General features: G+C 39.5%; 1 protein-coding gene across 1 annotated transcript in view; it reads right to left on the reverse strand.

Annotated features, from left to right (window-relative positions):
* ALDH9A1 (aldehyde dehydrogenase 9 family member A1) overlaps nucleotides 1-22,410 on the reverse strand; it is a 28,574-nt gene that overhangs the window by 2,033 nt on the left and 4,131 nt on the right. Inside the window, exons 3-10 of the mRNA XM_032632787.1 lie at nucleotides 16,087-16,216; nucleotides 15,193-15,327; nucleotides 13,720-13,916; nucleotides 12,912-13,052; nucleotides 7,600-7,788; nucleotides 7,287-7,374; nucleotides 3,380-3,521; nucleotides 305-417 (exon numbers count right to left, since the gene is read on the reverse strand). Coding sequence (XP_032488678.1) covers nucleotides 305-417; nucleotides 3,380-3,521; nucleotides 7,287-7,374; nucleotides 7,600-7,788; nucleotides 12,912-13,052; nucleotides 13,720-13,916; nucleotides 15,193-15,327; nucleotides 16,087-16,216 — 1,135 coding nt within the window. The remainder of the gene's footprint in view (nucleotides 1-304; nucleotides 418-3,379; nucleotides 3,522-7,286; nucleotides 7,375-7,599; nucleotides 7,789-12,911; nucleotides 13,053-13,719; nucleotides 13,917-15,192; nucleotides 15,328-16,086; nucleotides 16,217-22,410) is intronic.

The following is a 22,410-nucleotide window of genomic DNA, read 5'->3' on the forward strand; positions in this document are numbered from 1 at the left end:
GCAATCACAGACTGTGAGGAAAAAGTAATCCTACCCACGAGATAAACCTTTTTCAGATATATGTCAGCTGTTCACAATCCAGTCTACACCTCAAAGACTTCTGGAGAGCTTCTGGAAAAAATAAAGATGCTCAGCTTCCATTCCCAGAGACGGATACAATGGGCCTGGGGAGGACCAGGAATTCATATACTTTTCCAGGTGATTCTGATACACACACAGGTTTAAGAACCTGTTCCATAAGGACTGAATTATGACCAGTGTTTCTAGAGACGGGGGTTTGCTTTCACGGTTCCCAGATCCTCACCTGACTTCTTATATCCACCAAAGGGCAACTCCACTGGGCTGACATTATAGTTGTTAATGAAGCACATTCCAGCCTGAAGCTCAGCCACCACTCTGTGGGCACGCTGGATGTCCCTATGAAGAAAAAAATGCATTGGTTATTCACAGTTTCTTTTGCTACAATCTTACCAGGAAAAGTTAGACGGTCACTTCTAAGGGTCTCAAAACATTGCCAAATTCTTGTTTCTTCAAACTGTGTTTTAAAATCTTATACCATCCATGCAAAATAGATAAGGATTTGAATTTTATAGTCTCATCCAAACGCATGTATAAAATAAGCAGCAGCAACAAGGATGCCAAAACAATTCAATGGGGGAAAATAGTCTTTTCAACAAATAGTGCTAGAACAACTGGATATACATATGCAAAAGAATGAAGATCCCTTTCTTACACTACACGCAAAAATTAACTCAAATGGGTCACTGACCTAAAATGTCAGAGTGAAAACCACAGAACTCTTTGAAGCAAACAGGAATAAATCTTCATGACCTTCGGTTAGATACAATCTTCTTAGACATGACACCAAAAGTAACAGATACAGAAAAAACAGAATAATTACACTGACAAAATTTTAAAATTTTGTGCTGCAAATGAGACTATCAGGAAAGTAAAAAGACAACTCACAGAAATGCAAATTAAAACTGATACAAGACACCACTGCACAACCTCTAGGATGGCTAAAATCAAGAGAACCGACAATAACAATTGCTGGCTAGGATGTGGAGAAACTGGAACCCTTATACATTGCTGATGGGAATGTAAAACGGTACTGCCACTTCGGAAGACAGTTTAGCAGTTCCTCAAATAGTTAAACACAGAGTCACCATAGGATCCAGCAATTCCACTCCTGGGTATATACCAGAAATGAAATATACAAATATCCACACAAAGACTCATATATGAATGCTCACAGAAGCATTATTCATAATAGCCAAAAAGTAGAAACAGCCCAAATGTCTATCAATGGGTCAATGAATAAACAAAATGTGATATATCCATACTACAGAATATTACTCAGTAGTAGAAAGGAATAAAGTAGTGATACATACTATAACAGTAAATGAACTTTGAGAAGAAGCCAGTAGATGAACTAAGTGAAAGAAGCCAGTCGTGAAGGGTCACATACTGTATGATTTCATCTACGTAAAATATTCAAAATATGCAAATCTATAAAGACAAAGTAGATCAGTGGTTGCCAGGGACTGAGGGGAGGGGAAAATGCAGAGTAACTGTTATTGTTCTTAGAATGAAGAAAATGTTCTAAAATTAAATTATGACAGTTGTACAATCTGTAAATATACTAAAAACTATTGAATTGTACAATTTAAATAGGTGAATTGTTTGGTACATGAATTATCCCAACAAAGCTGTTTAAAAAAAGAAAAAAAGGAGTTACCCTCCTTTGTAACTGGCCTTTGTCTGTATTTTGGTGGCGAAGCAAAGCAAGAGGAGAGACTTATCCCACTCAATCCTCAAATCAAAAAAAGCAGCTCCTGGGACTTCCCTGGTGGTGCAGTGGTTAAGACTCCACATTCCCAATGCAGGGGCCCTGGGTTCGATCCCTGGTCAGGAAACTAGATCCCACACGCATGCTGCAACTAAGAGTTCACATGCCACAACTAAAGAGCCCGCCTGCCACAACTAAGGAGCCCACGTGCACAATTAAGACCCAGCACAACCAAATAAATAAATATTTTAAAATATACATATATATACAAAAAAAAAAAAAAAAAAAGAGCAGCTCCTGGGAATTCCCTGGCGGTCCAGTGGTTAAGACTTTGTGCTTTCACTGCCAAGGGCCTGGGTTCAATCCCTGGTCGGGGAGCTAAGATCCCGTAAGCTGTGAGGCACAGCCCCAAAAAACAAAGCAAAACAAAACAAAACAAACAAAAAAGCAGCTCCTCAGAGAGGACTTTTAGGGTAGTGAAACTACTCTGTATGATATTACAACAGTGAGTACAAGTTATTATACATTTGTCCAAACCCACAGAATGCACACCAAGAGTGAACCCTAATGTGGACTATAGTCTTTGGGTGATAAAGATGTGTTCATGTAGTTTCATCAATTCTAACAACTGTTCCACTCTGGTGGGGGATGTGGATCATGGGGGAGGCTATGCATGTGTGGGGCAGGAGTAGCTGGGAAATCTCTGTACTTCCACTCAGTTTTGCAGTGAACCTAAAAGTGCTCTTAAAAATAAAGTCTATTAAAAAAAAAAAAAGTAGCTCCTCATTTTTTTCTTCAGAACTCAAAAAGAAGCTACTACATCAGGTCCTCAAGGGAGACTTGGGTCTTCCATCCCACGTTCCTGACCACAAATCTACAAAAAATAATAACCTTGTATGTCACTAAAGAAACAGCATAATCCCAAGTGTAAACAGTCTTAGAAAACTGCCTACTACTGCCAAAGACTAATCAGATTTTGTACATAAACAAGCAACCTACAAGAATTTTCTAAGAAATTTTTCTCCGAAATCACTTTTTGTTTTTCTTATAGTGGTTAAAGTTTATGTACAAAGATATTAATCCCAACATTACTTGCAACAGTTAAAATTGGAAATAGCACCCTAAATACACAACAATAGAAAAAAGGCCCACATGTGTTACAATGCATTCCAATTTAGGGACTTCTATAAAGCTAAAAATCATGGCTTTGAAGGATACTGCCCAGTATTCATATGCTTATGGATTTCTAAGTTCCTTGACATACATGTTTTTAACAGGCACCTAACATGATGCTTTACATAGATCAGAAACTTAAATTATTTATTCAATGTATGAATGAAAAAAGGATAGAATTTTCATCAATAAAGCTAATAGCTTAATTTAAACTCAACACTAGGGTTCTCTGGCTATTCAGGGCTAACTGTGAAATGCTACTTTGCCATCTTTTGACTTTAGCTGAAGCAAATAGAAAGTGCTGATGAAAATGCAGTGAGGGCAAACTCCAGTGAGGGAATAAGATCAATTAAATATCTAAGAAGACACTGCAGCCCCATTTCTTCAAAGCCACTTGGGGTGTCCTTCCCCACCTACCTGGTGAAGACACCAGCTGCTAGTCCGAAAGTGGTATCATTGGCTCTTTCCAGAACCTCAGCTTCAGTGTCAAATGATAAAATGGACATAACCGGTCCAAAAATCTCTTCTTTCACACAGGTCATGTCATCTCTACAATTAGCTGCAAACATTATTAAAAAACCAAACATCAGCAAAGGAATGATTATTTCTGGCACGTTAAAATTTCCTGTTCATAGTAAACAGTGAATACACGGCTTTAGAGAAATTTCAATGTGACATTTTCAGTGTGAATATAAATCCGAGCATCCTTTCTGCATGACGATTTAACACTACATATTAAGGAGCCACGGCCTCTGTGTTCATTCTAAATCTACTTTTTTGAATTCATCATAAGGAAATAGCTAATGAGGTGTACAAGGATGTACATACAAGGACTTCCATCACAACATCCCTGTGACAGTCAAAACTAGAAGCAACACACTAGACATCCAAAATAGATGGGATGATCACGTGAATGGTACACAACCCAATGATGAACTTCTATGAAGCATCAAAAAGTAATGTTTCGGGGCTTCCCTGGTGGCACAGTGGTTGGGAGTCCGCCTGCCAATGCAGGCGACACAGGTTCGTGTCCCGGTCCGGGAGGATCCCACATGCCGCAGAGTGGCTGGGCCTGTGAGCCATGGCCACTGAGCCTGTGCGTCCGGAGCCTGTGCTCCGCAACAGGAGAGGCCACAACAGTGAGAGGCCCGCATATCGCAAAAAAAAAAAAAAAAAAAAAGTAATGTTTTGGAGACTTCCCTGGTGGTCCAGTGTTAAGAATCCGCCTTCCAATGCAGAGGACGTGGGTTTGATCCCTGGTTGGGGAACTAAGATCCCACATACCGCAGGGCAGCTAAGCCCGCACGCCACAACTGGAGAGCCCACGCGCCCCAACTACTGAGCCTGCGTGCCCTGGAGCCCACATGCCACAACTACAGAAGCCCACGTGCCACAACTAAAGAAGCCCATGCACCACAACAGAGACTCAGCGCAGCCAAAAAAAAAAAACGGTGTGTGTGTGTGTGTGTGTGTGTGTGTGCGTGTGTGTGTATAGGATGCACTCCAAATGAATTAAAATGATTACTAAAAAAGAGAAGCAATGTTTTTGAAGAAAATAAGTAAATGCTCATGATTAACATTCACTGAAAAAGGTACAAACTGTATATATCCTCCCAATTTCTGTTAAAATGTTACACATGACTAACATTTTTTATATTTTTTCACATTTTCTTAATGACTCTGATATGATTAGAATGAGAAACAATATTTTTAAAAAAGAAAATACAATGTAAAAATAATAACTTAGAAATAACTGAAGGAGTGTTCATTTTATATGAAAATGTACTTAAGTTTTTAAGTGGCTAAATCCCTAAAAAGATTAAATTCACACTTGACATTTTAAAATATGCATATATGTCTAAAGAAGCTCATATATTTAGATGTGAAATACTGAACCTCACTGACCCTCAAGACAGTGGTGCTTTTATCCACACTTTGGCTGAAGAACAGCTCACCTCAATGCTGGAAACCACGCATGGAGTGAGATATGTTGTTTGTAAGGTTGTGTGATACATGTAAACAATGTGGAGGCAGAAAAACCGCTTGACAACCCTACTTTAAACACCAGCTTTCCACTAGCCATAGCTAAAAACCAACTTCTCACATATCTACAAAGAGGAGGACTCTAAAATCTCATAAGAGATGAATCAGAGCTTGTGCATACAAAGTAAGAACAGCACTCTGGTCGTGTGTATGTTACACTGTACCCTGGGGACACCTAAACTATCTTCAAAGGTATATTAAATAATTTTAGGTTGTGTTTAAGGATAGTTTATTATAATCTGAATCTTTGAAAATTACTAATCCACATACAATTTTTAGGGAAATTGTTAGCCAGAATATTAAATTACTCAAGATAATTCATTACCCAACAGTCCCAGAATACAGTTTGTCTTACACAGGTTGATAACACAGTATGGCTCTGTGTGCAATGCATTCTATATTGGAGAGTCAAAAGAGATGAGGGGATAAAGCGGCAGCTGATGTTACGAGAAAAGAAAAGGTTCCTGCCCCACACATAACACTCATTATACTTTAGCCCCAAATCTCAAGTAAATGAATCTAAAGATTGAGGTTCTGGAGTCATTCTCCAGTCATTTTATATGTGTAAAAATGTACTGAGGACTTATTAACATGCAGATCTCAAGGTCCTGGGCCCTGAAAGTGACATTTGGGGGTCTAGGGCAGGGAAGAGAAATCTGCATTTTTAACAAGCTTTCCAAGTGATACTGACACTGTAGATGACAAACAAGGCTTTCAGAATCACTAGAATGAAGTTAAGGTAGTTAGCTCCCTGTCCTTTGCATAGGTTCACAGTTTGTTTAAAAACATTTTTTTTCCTAATTGTAAAATACATGCTCTCTGTAGAAAATCTGTAATATTCAGAAATGCACAAAGTATAATAAAAAATCACCTTTAATCCCAGCATCTAGAGAAATCCACTATTAATATTATGATGCAGACTTCCCTGGTGGCACAGTGGTTAAGAATCCACCTGCCAATGCAGGAGACACGGGTTCGAGCCCTGGTCTGGGAAGATCCCACAGGCCACGGAGCAACTAAGCCCGTGCACCACAACTACTGAGCCTGTGCTCTAGAGCCCGTGAGCCACAACTACTGAGCCCCCGTGCCACAACTACTGAAGCCCATGCACCTAGAGCCCATGCTCCACAACAAGAGAAGCCAGTGCAATGAGAAGACCACACACCACAACGAAGAGTATCCCCCACTCACCACAACTAGAGAAAGCGCATGTGCAGCAACGAAGACCCAACACAGCCAAAAATAAATAAATAAAATGAATTTATTTAAAAACAAAAAACCTGATTCCTTTTAAAAAAAAATATGATGCATATTCTCTGTTCCTTCTTTTTCCCGTGCACATATTTGATTTTTAATAGATTTGGGATAATACCATATACACTACTGTTTAACCTGTATTTTCTATGTAAAAACATATAGTAAGTTTTCCCTCTTCCTTAATAGCTACAAGCTAATCCATGGCATGGATGCTAAATTCACAGCCCTTAAACCTCAGCAGATCTTTAGCTTTTTAGCAAGACCTAAAAGGTTAAACTGCACCAAATATCAAGGGTTGAAAAGTGTGACACCATTATCAACCTCAGGGACAAAAATCAGCTGAATCTATCTTCAGGATAAGGTGTAAGGAATTATACAACATAATTCCATCTATATATAGGTTTTTAAAGTCAAGGAAACTAGCAATATTTTTATAGGAGATACTAACATACAATATAAAATGACAGAGAAAAGTAAATGACAACAACAACATCTAGAATAGTGTCACCCCCAGTAGAAGAGAAGGAGATGGGTGTGAGGACAGTAGGATGACCACATACTTGACTGTCCAAACCAGGAGATTTTTCAGATTGAAAGGAAGTGCTAAAACTATTATATCATATAATTTTTGAAAATATTAATATATTGTCCAACAAATTGGTTTTATTATATTGATGACCTAAAGTTCAAAGAAAAGCACATTCTTTACCAACTTTCTTGAGAAAAGAAATTCATTACTGAATTTTTAACAAACATGCCCTTTCATTTTTTTGGAGTGCCTTCCTTGATTCTAGAACAACAGCTGTACACCCAGTTAAGTCCCATGTAACTGATATCATTGTCCAAGAAGAGAAGGGGCACACATGAGGCTTCTAAGGTAAGGGAGAACTTCTACTCCTTAAATCTGAGTAGCAGGGACACACAGTTTGGCAACCCTTGCCTTATACCATATACACAGTTTATAAATATTCTTGTCTATCTGACATTTAATTCAAACTGTTTAAAAGCAAACAAGAGGACATACTTAACACACAAGGTCTCATGTAATACCCATCCTTTAATTTGGGATCTTCAGGTACGTAGAGGTCTCCACCACATAATACTTTAGCACCCTGCCAAAAAAGAACGCATATTTTATGTTAAACATAAAACCCCAGTATGCATTCCCGAAATGCCACTTGTGTCCTGAACAAATGCATACTTAGTCACTCCACTGCAAGTACAATGCAGAATACAGCTCCCAAATGGATATGACCATAGGAAAGAAGCATAGAGCAAGTAACCTAGGAGTAACTACCCCTCCCCCTCCTCTCATCTCACCTCCACTTGTTTCTCACCTGCTCCTTTGCCACTTTAACAAACCCAAGGACTCGCTCCAGATGTGGTCGGTTGATCAGGGGACCCATCCTTGTATCTTCCAGAAGGGGATCTCCAATTTTTATCCTTTGGGTCTGTTTCACCACTTCCTCTGAAAATTGATCAAGAATTTCCTTTTGCACAAATACCCTTGTACCATTACAACAAACCTAAAGGACAGACACATAAAAATTTATATGTAGATGAGGGGGGAAAAAGGAAAAGGATAAAAAGTTCAACAGCTTTAAATTTAAAAGAGACAACATACTTTCTTTAAAGGTTAGTTCCACTTCTAAAAATTATCACCATACTGAATAGGATCACACATGTAATTGTGGACATAGTACCCCACACACAAACTCTCTGCCCTATGAGAAAAAAGCTATGCCTTTGTTTTTGTATAAATTTCCTTAAAGCAATTAATAGATCCATATGACCCACAGGACTTCTATTTCTTCATCTCAGATCCTCAATTTGGCTGTATATTTTGAGAGTAGGAGGTAAGAGTGGAAGGGACTGAAGAGTAAAAATAGATCAAGAACTGAGGCCTTCAGTCTAATAAAAACCTAGGGTGGTTCAGAGTCAATGTTTGTCTCTAAAAACACAAGTAATGGGACTTCCCTGGTGGTGCAGTGGTTAAGAATCCCCCTGCCAATGCAGGGGACATGGGTTCGATCCCTGGTCCAGGAAGATCCCACATGCCACAGAGCAACTAAGCCCATGCGTCACAACTAGTGAGCCTGCACTCCAGAGCCTGCGAGCCACAACTACTGAGCCTGCGTGCCACAACTACTGAAGCCCGTGTGCCTAGAGCCCATGCTTCGCAACAAGAGAAGCCACCACAATGAGAAGCCCACACAGCGCTATGAAGAGTAGCCCCTGCTCGCTGCAACTAGAGAAAGCCCGCACGCAGTGCTAAAGACCCAACACAACCAAAATTTTAAAAAAACACACACACAAGTAATGACTATTTAGACCCTCCCACAGACATGAGACATAAATACTACTCAAATGATATCAGAACAGTAGAACAGAAAAGAAAGTCCAAAAATAGATCCAAGTACTCAAGGAAATTTAGTTTACAATAAAGGTGGAATCTAAAACCACTAGAGTAAAGATGAATTAGTAACAAATGGTCCCACTGGTTAGCCATGTGGAAAAAAAGATACAATCTCATACTGTACATAGGAGTAAACCCCAAATGTATAAGGAATCTAAATATAGAATAAAAAACCAATTACCAAGAGAAAATATAGGTGAATTCTACTATAACCTAGGTGCAGGAAAAGGTTTTCTAACTAGTACTCAAAATCTAGGTGCAATGAAAGAAAAAAATGATAAATTTGACTACATAAAATCAATAATCTTTTGCATGGCAAAAACATCCTAAACAAAGCCAAGACAACAAACTGGAAGAAAACATTTACAACGTACATCACAGATAAAGGGTACTATCACCAATATTTAAATAACTTATAAAAACTGAGGGAAAATCAAAACTAATAGTATAACACACCAAAAAAAGTGAACTTGGGAATTCTCTGGCAGCCCAGTGGTTAGGACTTGGTGCTTTCACTGCCAAGGGCCCGGGTTTGATCCCTGGTTGGGGAACTGAGATCCTGCAAGTGTTGCAGCACGGCCAAAAAGAAAAAAAGTGAACTTCACTATGTGTGAATAAGAAAAAAATCTCTACAAAAAGAATTGAAGGAAATGACTAGATGTTCAATATAAAATTGGATAAAAGTTATGCACAATTCACACACACACATATAAATGGTCCTTAAGCCTAGAAAAGATGTTCAATCTCGTTCATAATTAGATAACTGAAATTAAAACTACAGTGAAGTATCACCCCTTACCTCGTGAGGAAATAGGCACACATATATTGTTGGTAGGAATGCAAGTTGGTCCAACCCATTTGGAGGGGAATATGGCACTATCTTACAAAATTATATATGTACTCAACATCACTAATCATAAGGGAAATATAAATAAAAACCTACAGTGAGATACCACTTCACATCTACTCTGATGGCTGTGACCAAAAAAACCAGAAAATAACAAGTATTGGCAAGGATGTGGAGAAATTAGAGCCTTTGTGCATTGTTGGTGAGAACGTAAAATGGTGCAGCTGCTGTAGAAAACAGTATGGCAATTCCTTGAAAAATTAAACACAGAATTACTATATGATCTAGAAATTCCACTTCTGGGTATATACCCAAAAGAAGTGAAAGTGGGGACTTGAATAGATATTTGCACATCAATGTTCACAGCAGTACTAGTCACAACAGCCAAAGGTAGCAGTAACCTAAATGTCCACCGGTAGATGAATGGATAAAGAAAATGTGGCATACATATACAACGGGATATTATGCAATCTTGAAAAGGAAGAAAAATCTGACACATGCTACAACATAGATGAACCTTAAAGACCTTAAGTTAAGTGAAATAAGCCAGATACAAAAGGACTAATACTGTTTGATTCCACTTATAATGAGATACCTAGAATAGTCAGATCCATATAGATAGAAAGTAGAATAGTGGTTACTGGGGACTGGGAAGAAAAGGATACATGAAGTTATTGTTTAATGTGTAGAGTTTCAGTCCTATAAGATGAAAAGAGTTCCAGAGGTGGACGGTGGTGATGGCTGCATAACAGTGTGAATGTACTTAATGCCACTGGACTGTCCACTCAAAAATGATTAACACGGTCAATTTTATATTATATATATTTTACCACAAAAAAATAAGCACAAAAAATTATATTTACCACTTTTAGGAATTTACTCTGAAAATATATCTCCAACAATGTGAACACACACGTGCACGAGGTTATTCACTGCAGAACTGTTTGTAATCACAAAATACTGGAAACTAAATGCCCATCAAAAAGAGAGTAGTTGAATAAACTAACAGCTATACAAGGAATTATACTACACAGCTATAAAGAAGAAAGAAGATTTCTATGAAATGAAGTGATTCCCAGGTGAAAAAAGTGAAACAGTAATTCTGCTATCTTTTGTGTTGAGGAAAGAAGAGAAAATAAGAAATATACAAGTACCTGGTCATTTGTGTAAAAAGAAATAGGAAGGAAAAATGAGAAACAGGTTTGGTTGGATAGGGATGGATTGGAAGAAGGAGGGAACCTGAATGGGTAGAAGGGATAGGAGGAGTGCCATTTGTTTCCTCTTTTGGTAAAATTCTGACATTTAGAACCATGTTAGTATTTCGCCTAAAGCAAGGATGGGTGAAAATAAACCCCAAATGAAATACAAACAGAAATGAATAAACTCATTATTTAAAGTGAATATCATAACCATACTGAAGGGGGTGGTGAAGGAAGAACTGACTCATTAACTTCTGAACACAGAATTTTAACTGTACCCCAGGCTAAAGAAAAAAAGAGCTGTAAAAAAAAAATGTTGCACTCTAGTTAGAAGATTTTTCACAGTAGTGTACTTTCACAAATCTGAAACTATTATAAACATATTCTAGGACGGAGTAATTACATATATTGTGAGTAATGGAAGCTAAATGTCTCACTGTCAGAGAAGGAAATTATAAATATGAAAGGGAGGAGGCTAAAATAAACCTTGCAGTATTGGAATGATTGGAAATATCTGTATAAACTTGTAGTTATTAATATAGATGGATACATAAATAGATGTGTGTGTACATACATACACATATGCCAAATATATATTTCCTGGTTCTGGCCTCTGAGAAGACATATGAGCAATGATACTCCAGTAGAAACGAGTACAGCTGGCACCCAGATCTTGGTTTCTAAATACCACCTACCACTAAATGGGACCAAGCCTCCTTAGGGAAACGGCTCATTACAGAGCTCCACCAGAGAAAGCACAAGACGTGTCTAGAACACCTTGCTGTGTCAGGAAGTAAAGAAGTGCTCAAAGAATAATGAGAACATATCAAAAAGTCACAGAAAGAGGCTCCCACTATCTGAATCTGCAATTATTTGAGCATCAAAATAAATAATACTAGTAATGGGTTATAACTTGCAGAATGAAATAAGAATCCATTGGTCCATGCTGATATAATGAATGAAAAACAAACAAGGGAAAAGGAAAAAAGTTCTTTCTTGTAATAGACAGTGAACTATATAAATGTAGAAGGAGTAACAGAATTGGAAATACACCAATTTTTCTTGGTGACCACCAGAAAAAAATGTTTCCAGCAAACATCAACCAAGGGTGCTAACACTAGCAGGTCAAAGTTTAATAAGGAACAAGATAGTCTCACTTTATCTCCTACAATATACTTATTAACCACAAAGGAAAAAACAGTAACTTTACAGTAAAGACCCACCTTAAGCAAGTGATCAAAGTCAGCAACACCACTGTGAAATATAAAACATCTTTTTTGTGGTGTTTTGCCAAAAATGCATAACCTGAATCCAATTAAAAAAAAACAACAACAGCCAAAACCTAGACAGACCCAAAATGAGGGACATTCCACAAAATAAATGGCCTGTATTCTTCAAAAATGTCAAGGTCCTGAAAGATAAGAATGACTTCAAAACTGTTCCAGATTAAGTGAGAGTAAAGAGACACAACAAGTAAATGCAATGCATCTTCCTGGATTAGATCTTGGACCAGCAAAAAAAAAAATTGTTTCTAAAAGGACATTAGTCAAACAAATGGAGAAATCTGAATAAGGGCTATAGACTGAGTAACAGTACTACATTAATATCAAGTTATATATTTTACTAAGTATTTTGTGCTTATTTAAAAGAATGCACTTGGTTTTAGGAAATACACATAGGAATGTAGAGGTTAGGGATCTTCTGTCTGCAACTTTCAAACAGATCAGGAAATAAACAGTAATAATATGCATATGTAGGTATAGACATACCAACAGAATGGTAAATGTGATAAAATGTTAACACTGAGGGACCTGGTTCAAAGATAGATTGGAATTCTTTGTACTATTTGTGCAACTTTTCTGTAAGTCTGAAATTATTTCAAAATAATAAGCTTTAAAACACGTTTTGAGGGCTTCCCTGGTGGCGCAGTGGTTGAGAGTCCGCCTGCCGATGCACGGGACACGGGTTCGTGCCCCGGTCCGGGAGGATCCCACATGCCACAGAGCGGCTGGGCCCGTGAGCCATGGCCGCTGAGCCTGCGCGTCCGGAGCCTGTGCTCCACAACGGGAGAGGTCCCAACAGTGAAAGGCCCGCGTACCGCAAAAAAAAAAAAAAGAAAAAGAAAACACGCTGTAAGATGAAGGGGTTGAGATTCCCATTAAACCTCTTCCAGGGTCAGGTACACACCTCGCCTTGCGTGAGGAAGTTGGCCATCAGTGCCCCCTTCACAGCATTCTTCATATCACAATCTGAGAAGATGATCAGTGGAGACTTGCCTCCAAGTTCCAAGGTAACAGGTTTAATTCCTTTAGCTGACATCTCCATGATCTTACAGAACAAGAACAAAAGCATTCAGAAGTCTAACACCAATGAGATTACATGCTACGTTAACAAGATCCTGACCCTCCAAAGTCATCTTGAACTATGCATGACCTGCAGCCTTGTTCTCAGTATACTTTGTCCTCTGTCTACTTGAAATATTCTTTTCCAGAACACTGAAGAGAATCCTCAGAATTGCACTTGATAGTCTGAATAGGGAGTTCATTTAAAAAATACTGTCAATTCCCCTGTCATGGGCAGAAACTCTTTTGTATTACTGTTACTATGTTCAAGGCAGACAGAGTTCAGAGCACAAACTAAGGTCAAAACAATGAATCTGAAATAAACTGAGAAAATACCCTTTCTTCTGAGGTGGCTGCTGTAGATGAGGTAAGTTACCAAACAATACAAGTGACAGCTCAGGGCCTGCCCTCTCAGACACAGGCAGGAGAAGATGACTCCCATCCCCAATGAGCCTAACACCAGTGGGCTATTCTAATTATCCTTCATACTTTTAAAGCACACTTCAGACCTCTGCCCAATAATACCTACAGACTCCCTGCCAATACAAGCTGGGTAAAATCAGAGGATAAGCCTCCAACATATATTCTGGGGAGGCTTGACACAGCCGGATCTACATGCCATTTATGTTCTCCTATACTGGTCTTATCTTTACCTTTGAGCCAGTGGGCACACTTCCAGTGAAGGAGACTTTGGCCACATCGCGATGCTGACACAGAAACTGGCCTGTGGCAGCCCCTCCCTGCACCACGTTGAAGAGCCCAGGAGGCACACCGGCCTCAGTATAGACTTCAGCCAGCAGCAGTGTGGACACAGGTGTGAAGGGAGAAGGTTTAAAGACCATGGCGTTACCTGCATTACCAAGACACAAACACAGAAAGACTTTTAAGACAGGATCCTTTGAAGACGGGACAAGAAGACACACCAAGAACAACTCCAATTGTTTCCTTTTTTAAAAATTTAATTAATTAATTAATTTATTTATTTATTTATTTTTGGCTGTGTTGGGTCTTCGTTGCTGCATGCAGGCTTTTTCTAGTTGTGGTGAGCGGCGGCTACTCTTTGTTGCAGTGTGCGGGCTTCTCATTGCGGTGGCTTTTGTTGTGGAGCACGGGCTCTAGGCGCACAGGTTCAGTACCTGTGGCACACGGTCTTAGTTGCTCTGTGACCTGTGGGATCTTCCAGAACCAGAGCTCAAACCCGTGTCCCCCCTGCATTGGCAGCTGGATTCTTAACCACTGCACCACCAGGGAAGTCCCTCCAATTGTTTCCTGTTCCCCATCAAATGCTAGGTCAAAAATGTTATTAATAAGTAAATATATCTTGCTCTTCCCACTTTGGTTTCTCTTATTAAACAGACCCCAAGCCACACACCTGCAGTGTCTCAGCCAATAATACCTTACACTTGCATATCTAGGCCTTTTTGCATATATTAATCTCAGCATTTGCAACAGTAGTAAGAAGTAGGTATGATCAGACCCATTTTATGAGTTGAAACTGAAGACCAGAAAGGTTAATTAATTTGATGCAAGTACCCTAAACTAGTAACTTAATTCTATTTCTCCTCTATCACAGAGAAATGTGCAAAAAGAACGTGAAGCAGCAAAAAGAAAAAAGCTGCATTTCAATAGAGTGTCCTAATAGTAAAGCTTTTTTAACCTGACAGTTTTTCTAAGGTACGATGTCTTCTTTTCCGACAGATTCTTCTCTTTAAATAGCATGAGAAAACTTTTTGTTAATCAGCCAAAGCTTCTCCGATGGAAGCCTTGTTTATCACTTCTCTTAAGACACAAATGGAGGAAGTTTATCTTCTGCTTCCTAAATGAAGTCAAAACTCCTAAGTGCTACCCCCTACACAGAAATTCATGTCCAGAATTCTTGTCCATAAAGGAAGAGAACTTACAAGTAGCACAAATCTAATTCATTTGACAGTTTAAAAAAGAAAGACCTCCGAGACCAAAATTAACTTTCTTCCTTCCCATAAACAAAAATAAATTAAATAAAAATGGGAATAATGTAGACACGGTCTGTGTGTATAACCTCAAAGCTCCCTAAGGGGTAGGGCAGGGGTGAAACCGTGTCCTGGGAAAAAGGGTGGCTCACATGTAGAGGAATAATCCATTCTTACCACAAGCCAGAGCTGGAGCCGACTTCCAGCAGGCGATCTGAAAGGGGTAGTTCCACGCTCCTATTCCGACACACACCCCTAGTGGTTCCCTTCTGGTGTAACCAAAGGATCCGCCGGGGAGCTGGATGTGTTCGCCTGAGGGGAAAAAGAGGGTAGAGAAGAGTGCAGTACCGCTTGTCCCAAGACTCCACCAGCACCTGGACTCACTCTGGACTTGTCAGACCAGCCCCCTCCCAGGCCCCAGCCACTGGGCTCATGCCACCTCTGTTCTTTTGTTCATTCTAGTCATTCTTACACTGCTTCTGCATGTTCTTTTCACGTAAATAGTCCTTTCTATCCTTCAAAACCATGTTCGTTCAACTCAATATAACCCTCTATAAATTAACCAAGCATCCACTACATAACTTAGATGAAATGAAACAGAAATGGGGAAAGACTCAGCAGCTGAAGAGTCTGAGGACCCTGAAACCTCAGACTTCCGGCTCCCCACAGCCCTCATGGGCCCTGCTAAAGCAGCTGACATGTAAACTGATGTACACTTCCTAGACAAAGAAAATTTTCTGCTAAGTAGGTAAAACTAATAAATATGATGTACTTACTGACTCTTGCAAGAATTGGTTTTTCCACAACCTGTTCTACAGCTCAGGTATGAGGCTAGGTGCTTTACATACATCATCTCATTTAATCCTTATAATAACCAAGAAGATAGAGATTACCATCTCCAGTTTAAATAAAGAAAGATAAAGTAGTTCTCAATGTCACTGAAGTAGAGAGTGATAAGCCCAGGATTTTAACCCAGGCCTGTCTTAATTCCAAAATCTGTACCCTGACCCCCCAGACTCTGCTCTCCTGCCTCCTTGTCAGCTGGTCACAGAAGGCCAGGTGAGGGCTTACCGGCCATGGATCCCGCTAAGCCTGCATAGTACTCCAGGCACTGCCAGGAAGTGTCAATGTCCCAGCGGGCCTCAAAGATGGACTTGCCGTTGTTGATGGTCTCCACAGTGGCAATTTCATCCTTCCGATCCTTTGGGTGAAACAGAAGACCAGATTTAAAACAAATTACCATACACCTCAACACATTCAACAGTCAAACCAGAATACATTGCCCAACTTTTAAAAATAGAAACAGCTTTCACTTTCAATGAAAACAGAAGGAATGGCAATGGGACATTTGGAAGAGAAATAAAACTTATTGCTAAACAGTACCCTGTTCTCCCCATCAAGTAACTGTCACAGATACAAGACCAACACCTCATTTCAAGATCAATTAGAAAAGGAATGTTTTGAGAAATAAATATTATATATGTACATCTGTATAAATATGTATAGATACATGTGCATGTATAGAGTAAGAACAAACAGTTCTTACTTAGGAAAACTGTACAAAACAGCCAAACACACAATCGGCATTTAAAAGGTTATATACCCACGGCTTTAATTCACCCAAAGAAATGCAGCATGTTAAAATCATAAGATAATCACAAGACAATTATTTTCTAATGCTTAGTACTCATCAATGTTCTTTTCTAATACTGTTTCCAGATGTAGTTTATACAACTTAGAGGTAAGAGAGTCCAGGGATGAAGGAAAAAGTTTGGGAAATTAGACCTAAAAAGAAAAGCTAAATAATGCCCCTAAAGGAGATCAAAATATTGAATATGTAAGAAACAGATATTTGCTATTATGGATCCAATTTAAAATAAACATTGTGGTCAAAATCTAAACATACATAAAAGATGAATCAAATAATTGACAAGAAGATGCATTCTCTTACTAAAACTGGTAATCAGTAAGGCTTACCAGAAGCAAAATGAAATAGCAACAGAAATTAACACAAGCATCTAATTAACACAAACTCTATCAAGATTGAGTACAAATCTCAGAAAAGATGGAAGGAGGAATATGAAAATCAGTATGAAATACATGAAAAGACAGTTTGATAATGATATTTGGACATGTTCTGTTTCTACAAAGACCAGAGGTATAAAGTGCTTTGATTCATTCATTCCATATTTGTTGAATTCCACACATGGCAGAGTAGAATTACTTGAGCTCACCTCCTCTCATGAAAACACCAAAATCACAACTAACTACTGAATAACCATTGACAAAAAAGACTGGAACCTACCAAAAGAGATATCCTACATCCAAAGACAAAGAAGAAGCCACAATAAGATGGTAGGAGGGGGACACTCGCAATCTAATCAAATCCCACGCCCGCCAGGTGGGAGACCCACAAACTGGAAAATAATTATATTGCAGAGGCTCTCCCAGAGGAGTGAGAGTTCTGAGCCCCATGTCAGGCTCCTCAGCCTGGAGGTCTGGCATCGGGAGGAGGAGCCCCCAGAGCACTTGGCTTTGAATACCAGCAGGGCTTGATTGCAGGAACTCCACAGGACTGGGAGAAATAGAAACTCCACTCTTGGAGGGCAGACGCAAGGTCTCACGCACACCAGGACCCAGGGAAAAAGCCGAGACTTCATAGGAGCCTAGGCCAGACCTACCTGCTGGTCTTGGAGGGTCTCCTGGGGAGGCGGAGGGTGGCTGTGGCTCACTGTGGGGACAAGGACACTAGTGGCAGAGGTACTGGGGAGTGCTCATTGGCATGATCTCTCCTGTAGGCCGCCATTTTGACACCAAGACCTGGCCCCACCCAACAGCCTATAGGCTCCAGTGCTGGGATGCCTCAGGCCAAACAACCAACAGGGTGGGCACACAGCCCCACGCATCAGCAGACAGGCTACCTAAAGTCTTCCTGAGCCCACAACGACCTCGAAACACACCCCTTGACATGGCCCTGCCCACCAGAGGGACAAAGCCCAGATCCACCCACCAGTGGGCAGGCACCAGTCCCTCCCACCAGGAAGTCTGCACAAGCCTCTAGACCAGCCTCCTACACGAGGGGACAACACCAGAAGCAATAGTAACTACAACCCTGAAGCCTGCAGAACAGAGACCACAAACACAGAAAGTTAGACAAAATGAGATGGCAGAGAAATATGTTCCAGATGAAGGAACAGGATAAAACCCCAGAACAACAACTAAGTGAACTGGAGACAGTAACAAATGCAGAATGATTGCCTAAGAAAAAAAGGATAGGTCCAGTCTCTGCCTTCAAGGTTAAGATTTTGCCTTCCAATGCAGGGGGTGCGGGTTTGATCCCTGGTCAGGGAGCTAAGATCCCACATGCCTCACAGCCAAAAAACCAAGAAAAAACAAAATCAAAAAACATAAAAAAGGAAGTTAGTAACTTCTAAATAAATTCTGCAATTACTGAATAGACATGTTCCTTCAGAAAGGATAATTTGTTTACATTCAACACAGTCTAAAATAAATTGCCTTTTAAACCAGCAATTTACCTTCTCTTTCTCTGATTCTACACTCACCAAAACGACTTTTTAACAATTAACTTGTTTCCCAAGTTACTGATACTGGAAAGAGGGTACCTAGAAGGACAACAAGCATCAGTTCTGATGTAACAGTTTTTAACTACGTGTAAGTTATTCCCCTTCTTGGATCTGTTGAGTATGATCAACATGAAACACATTTTCAAAAGGCATGATCAACCGTAAGTGACTTAAACTACATTTCTAGAATGCAAGAAGGCAACTAGTCCCTAAAGAGGAAGTAGGTACTGGTTCACTCATCAGCATGAATACACTGATGAATCAGTATATTACACTTCAAACACATGAAGAAATATTAAACTGGCAAAAGTGAAATGCTGTTGTCTTCCACATTAATACAAGAGTGGACAGACAGGAAGTAATCTGTGACTATTGCTGAAAAGCCTTGGAATATTTACTAAGAAAGGAAGTTTTATTATTATTACTTTGGTAAACAACGGACAGGCAATTAGCTTTGAGGACTGTTTCAAGGTTTGAACTCAAAGAGAAAATTCAATTTATTGGCTGGCCTTTTGAGATTTTTCTTATCTTATTCCAGCATTCTCTACCCTCACAAAAAAGGTTATTTCTAAAAAGCCATTATGAGGGATTTCCCTGGTGGTTCAGTGGTTAAGAATCTGCCTGCCAATGCAGGGGACATGGGTTTGAGCCCTGGTCCGGGAAGATCCCACATGCCGCAGAGCAACTAAGCCCATGAGTGACAACTACCGAGCCCACGTGCCATAGCTACTGAAGCCCGCGCAGCTAGAGTCCATGCTCTGCAACAAGAGAAGCCACCTCAATGAGAAGCCCATGCACCGCAACAAAGAGTAGCCCCCGCTCGCCACAACTAGAGAAAGCCCACGCACACCAATGAAGACTCAACGCAGCCAAAAATTTAAAAAATAAAATAAAAAGCCATTATGAGATCTTTCAACATACCTTCAAGGATCATCAAAAAAAGTCCCTGACGAAAACTATCAAAGAGTCCAAGTGGATCTCTACTGATACTTAATATTGCTTTCAGGGAAATGGTATTCGCTTACCCTCCCAGAATAAGGAGAGCAGAGGGAGAAGGGGAAAACAATATAAGTTTCCTGCCCCTACTACTACAAGAGCCATCACAAAACAAAACTGTCCACCATGACAATGTACTGCTGTTAAGTATTTCTTGGGAAACATGTACTTCCTATCTACCCCTGTCATCCTCTCCACCACCCTGCTTCACATGTGACCTAACCAGGGGTCCTCTGGGATGAAAGAGAAGAAGCAAAGGGCAGGAGACTCACCTCTCTCCTTCACTTCAAACCTCTCAGCAAGCTCAGTGTTTAGCTTTTATAAGAGAACCACCTGAGCAAAGACGTGCCCACTAAACCTTGACAAGCCTGAGCCCCTGATTGCTTTAAGAGGCAGAGCTGAGCAAAGCAGTCACTGAAGGCAAGTGCATAATCTATATACACAATCTTTTTATATGTAAATGTGTTATCACAGTTTTAAAACACATTTTCTCTCTCCTTTGAAAGCCAAACGATAGCTACTTTCATAAGAACACTCCAACTAAGAAATGATTGGGGCCTACCATTAAGATCTTTATAATCTGATAAAAAGCATCAAAAGATTCAAAGTGAAAAAGGAAACATAAGACCAATAAATATACTAAAAAACATTCACTACACTAGGAGTCAATGCGCTCCCAGCTAAGGTGGAGTTACAGGGACCAGATTTAGCCTCCACCTTAAGCAACTAAAAAGACCAGGTAAAATACATGAAACAACAATTTTCAGACACTGGACAGACAGCTCAGGACAGTGATCCCTGAGAGAGGGAAACAAAAGAGGTGAGCCCTACACGTATTCTTGCCTACTGCCTGGAAAGAGTTCATCACAGAGCAGGGAGGAGGAACTTAGGTGGGGCCCAACAGATACTCTGAGTTGAGGAAACAGGTTGGGAGTTCAGGGAGTATGTGATGGCTACAGTCTGCAGGCTGAGTATGGGACAGAAGAGAGCTGCACAGGAGAACCCCAGAGATCCCTCTTAAGTCTTCATCTGAGAACTGGTCAGTTGTGAGGACACTACCCAAGGCCAGGAAAAAAACTAACCAAAAAGGTGAAAAAAATCCCCCAAACTCACACAGGGCCAGGAATAGTTCATGTTCCCACCAGCCACAGTGAGAAAAACCTCACTAATACACAGAGCATCAAGCTAGGTATTCAAAAAGGTATTCAGTAGTGGGGCAAAATTAGCTTCTCTGGTCATACCTAACAAAGCACAGAAGCAAGCCTTGCAAGGATCAAATTGATCCCCAGTAACTTCACTGTGTCCCAGAACAAAGTTCATTAATATTTTTTAAAGTACAAGAATATTCGACATCCAACAACATACAATTCACAATGTCTACTGGTAATAAATTACCAGACATGCAAAATGTAGGAATGTTATATAATGCCTAACCAGGAGGAAAAAAAACAATCAATAGAAACAGAACCAGAATTGAGAGATGACAGAATTAGTAGACAGGGATATAAAATGTTATTATAACTATGTTCCATGTGCTCAAGAAGGCAGAGGAAAACATGAGCATGTTAGGGAGCAACGTGGAGCAACAACAAAAAAGACTCATGTTGAACTTCTAGAGATGAAAAATACACTGGATGGGATTAATAGCAGATTAGACACTATAGAAGAAAAGATAGATGAACTTTAGGCATAACAATGGAAATTACCCAAAATAAAACACATAGAGGAAAAAAATTGTGGAAAAAATGAACAAAGCATCAGTGAACTGTAGAATAGTTTCAAGCAGCCCAACATATATGTAATTGGAGGCTCTGAAGAAGAGGAGATATAAAAGGGGGCAGAAAAAAAATATCTGAAGAAATAATAGCCAATATTTTTCAAATTTAACTAAACTGTAAGTGTACAGATTCAAGATCAATAAACTCCAAACAAAAGAAATATAAAGAAAACTGCATCAAAAGCCATAATGATGCACCCCAATGTTCACTGCAGCACTATTTACAATAGCCAGGTCATAGAAGCAACCTAAATGCCCATCGACAGATGAATGGATAAAGAAGATGTAGTACACATATACAGTGGAATATTACTCAGCCATAAAAAGGAATGAAATTGGGTCACTGTAGAGATGTGGATGGACATAGACTGCCATACAGAATGAAGTCAGAAAGAGAAAAATAAATATCATATATTAACACATGTATGTGGAATCTAGAAAATTGGTACAGATGAACCAGTCTGCAAGGCAGAAATAGAGACACAGATGTAGAGAACAAACATACGGACACCAAGCGGACAAGCGGGGGGTGGTGGAATGAACTGGGAGACTGGGATTGACATATATACACTAATATGTATAAAATAGATAACTAATAAGAACCTGCTGCATAAAAAAATAATTAAATTTAAAAAAAAGGAAGATATAATGAAATTGCTTAAAACTAGTGGTAAGAAGAAAAATCTTAAAAGCAGCCAAAGGGGGAAAAAACATTAAAAACAGAGGAACAAAAATAAGAATGAAAGCAGGCTTCTCTTCTGAAACAACACAAGCGAGACGACAGCGGTGCAACATCTTTAAAGTACTGAAAGAAAAAACTGTCAACCTAGAATTATCTACCTAGAATTCTTTTAAAAAGGAAAGCAAAATAAAGACTTTCAGACATACAAAACCTGAAAGAACATCTCCAGCAAACCTGCACTATAAAAAATGCTAAAGAAATTTCTTCAAGCAGAAAAAAAAATATGGTAACAGATGGAAATTTGGGCCTACCCAAAGGAATGAAAAGCACTAGAAATGCTAAAAATGTAGGAAAAT

This window comes from Phocoena sinus, chromosome 1 (assembly GCF_008692025.1).
Source record: "Phocoena sinus isolate mPhoSin1 chromosome 1, mPhoSin1.pri, whole genome shotgun sequence".
Lineage (NCBI taxonomy): Eukaryota > Metazoa > Chordata > Mammalia > Artiodactyla > Phocoenidae > Phocoena > Phocoena sinus.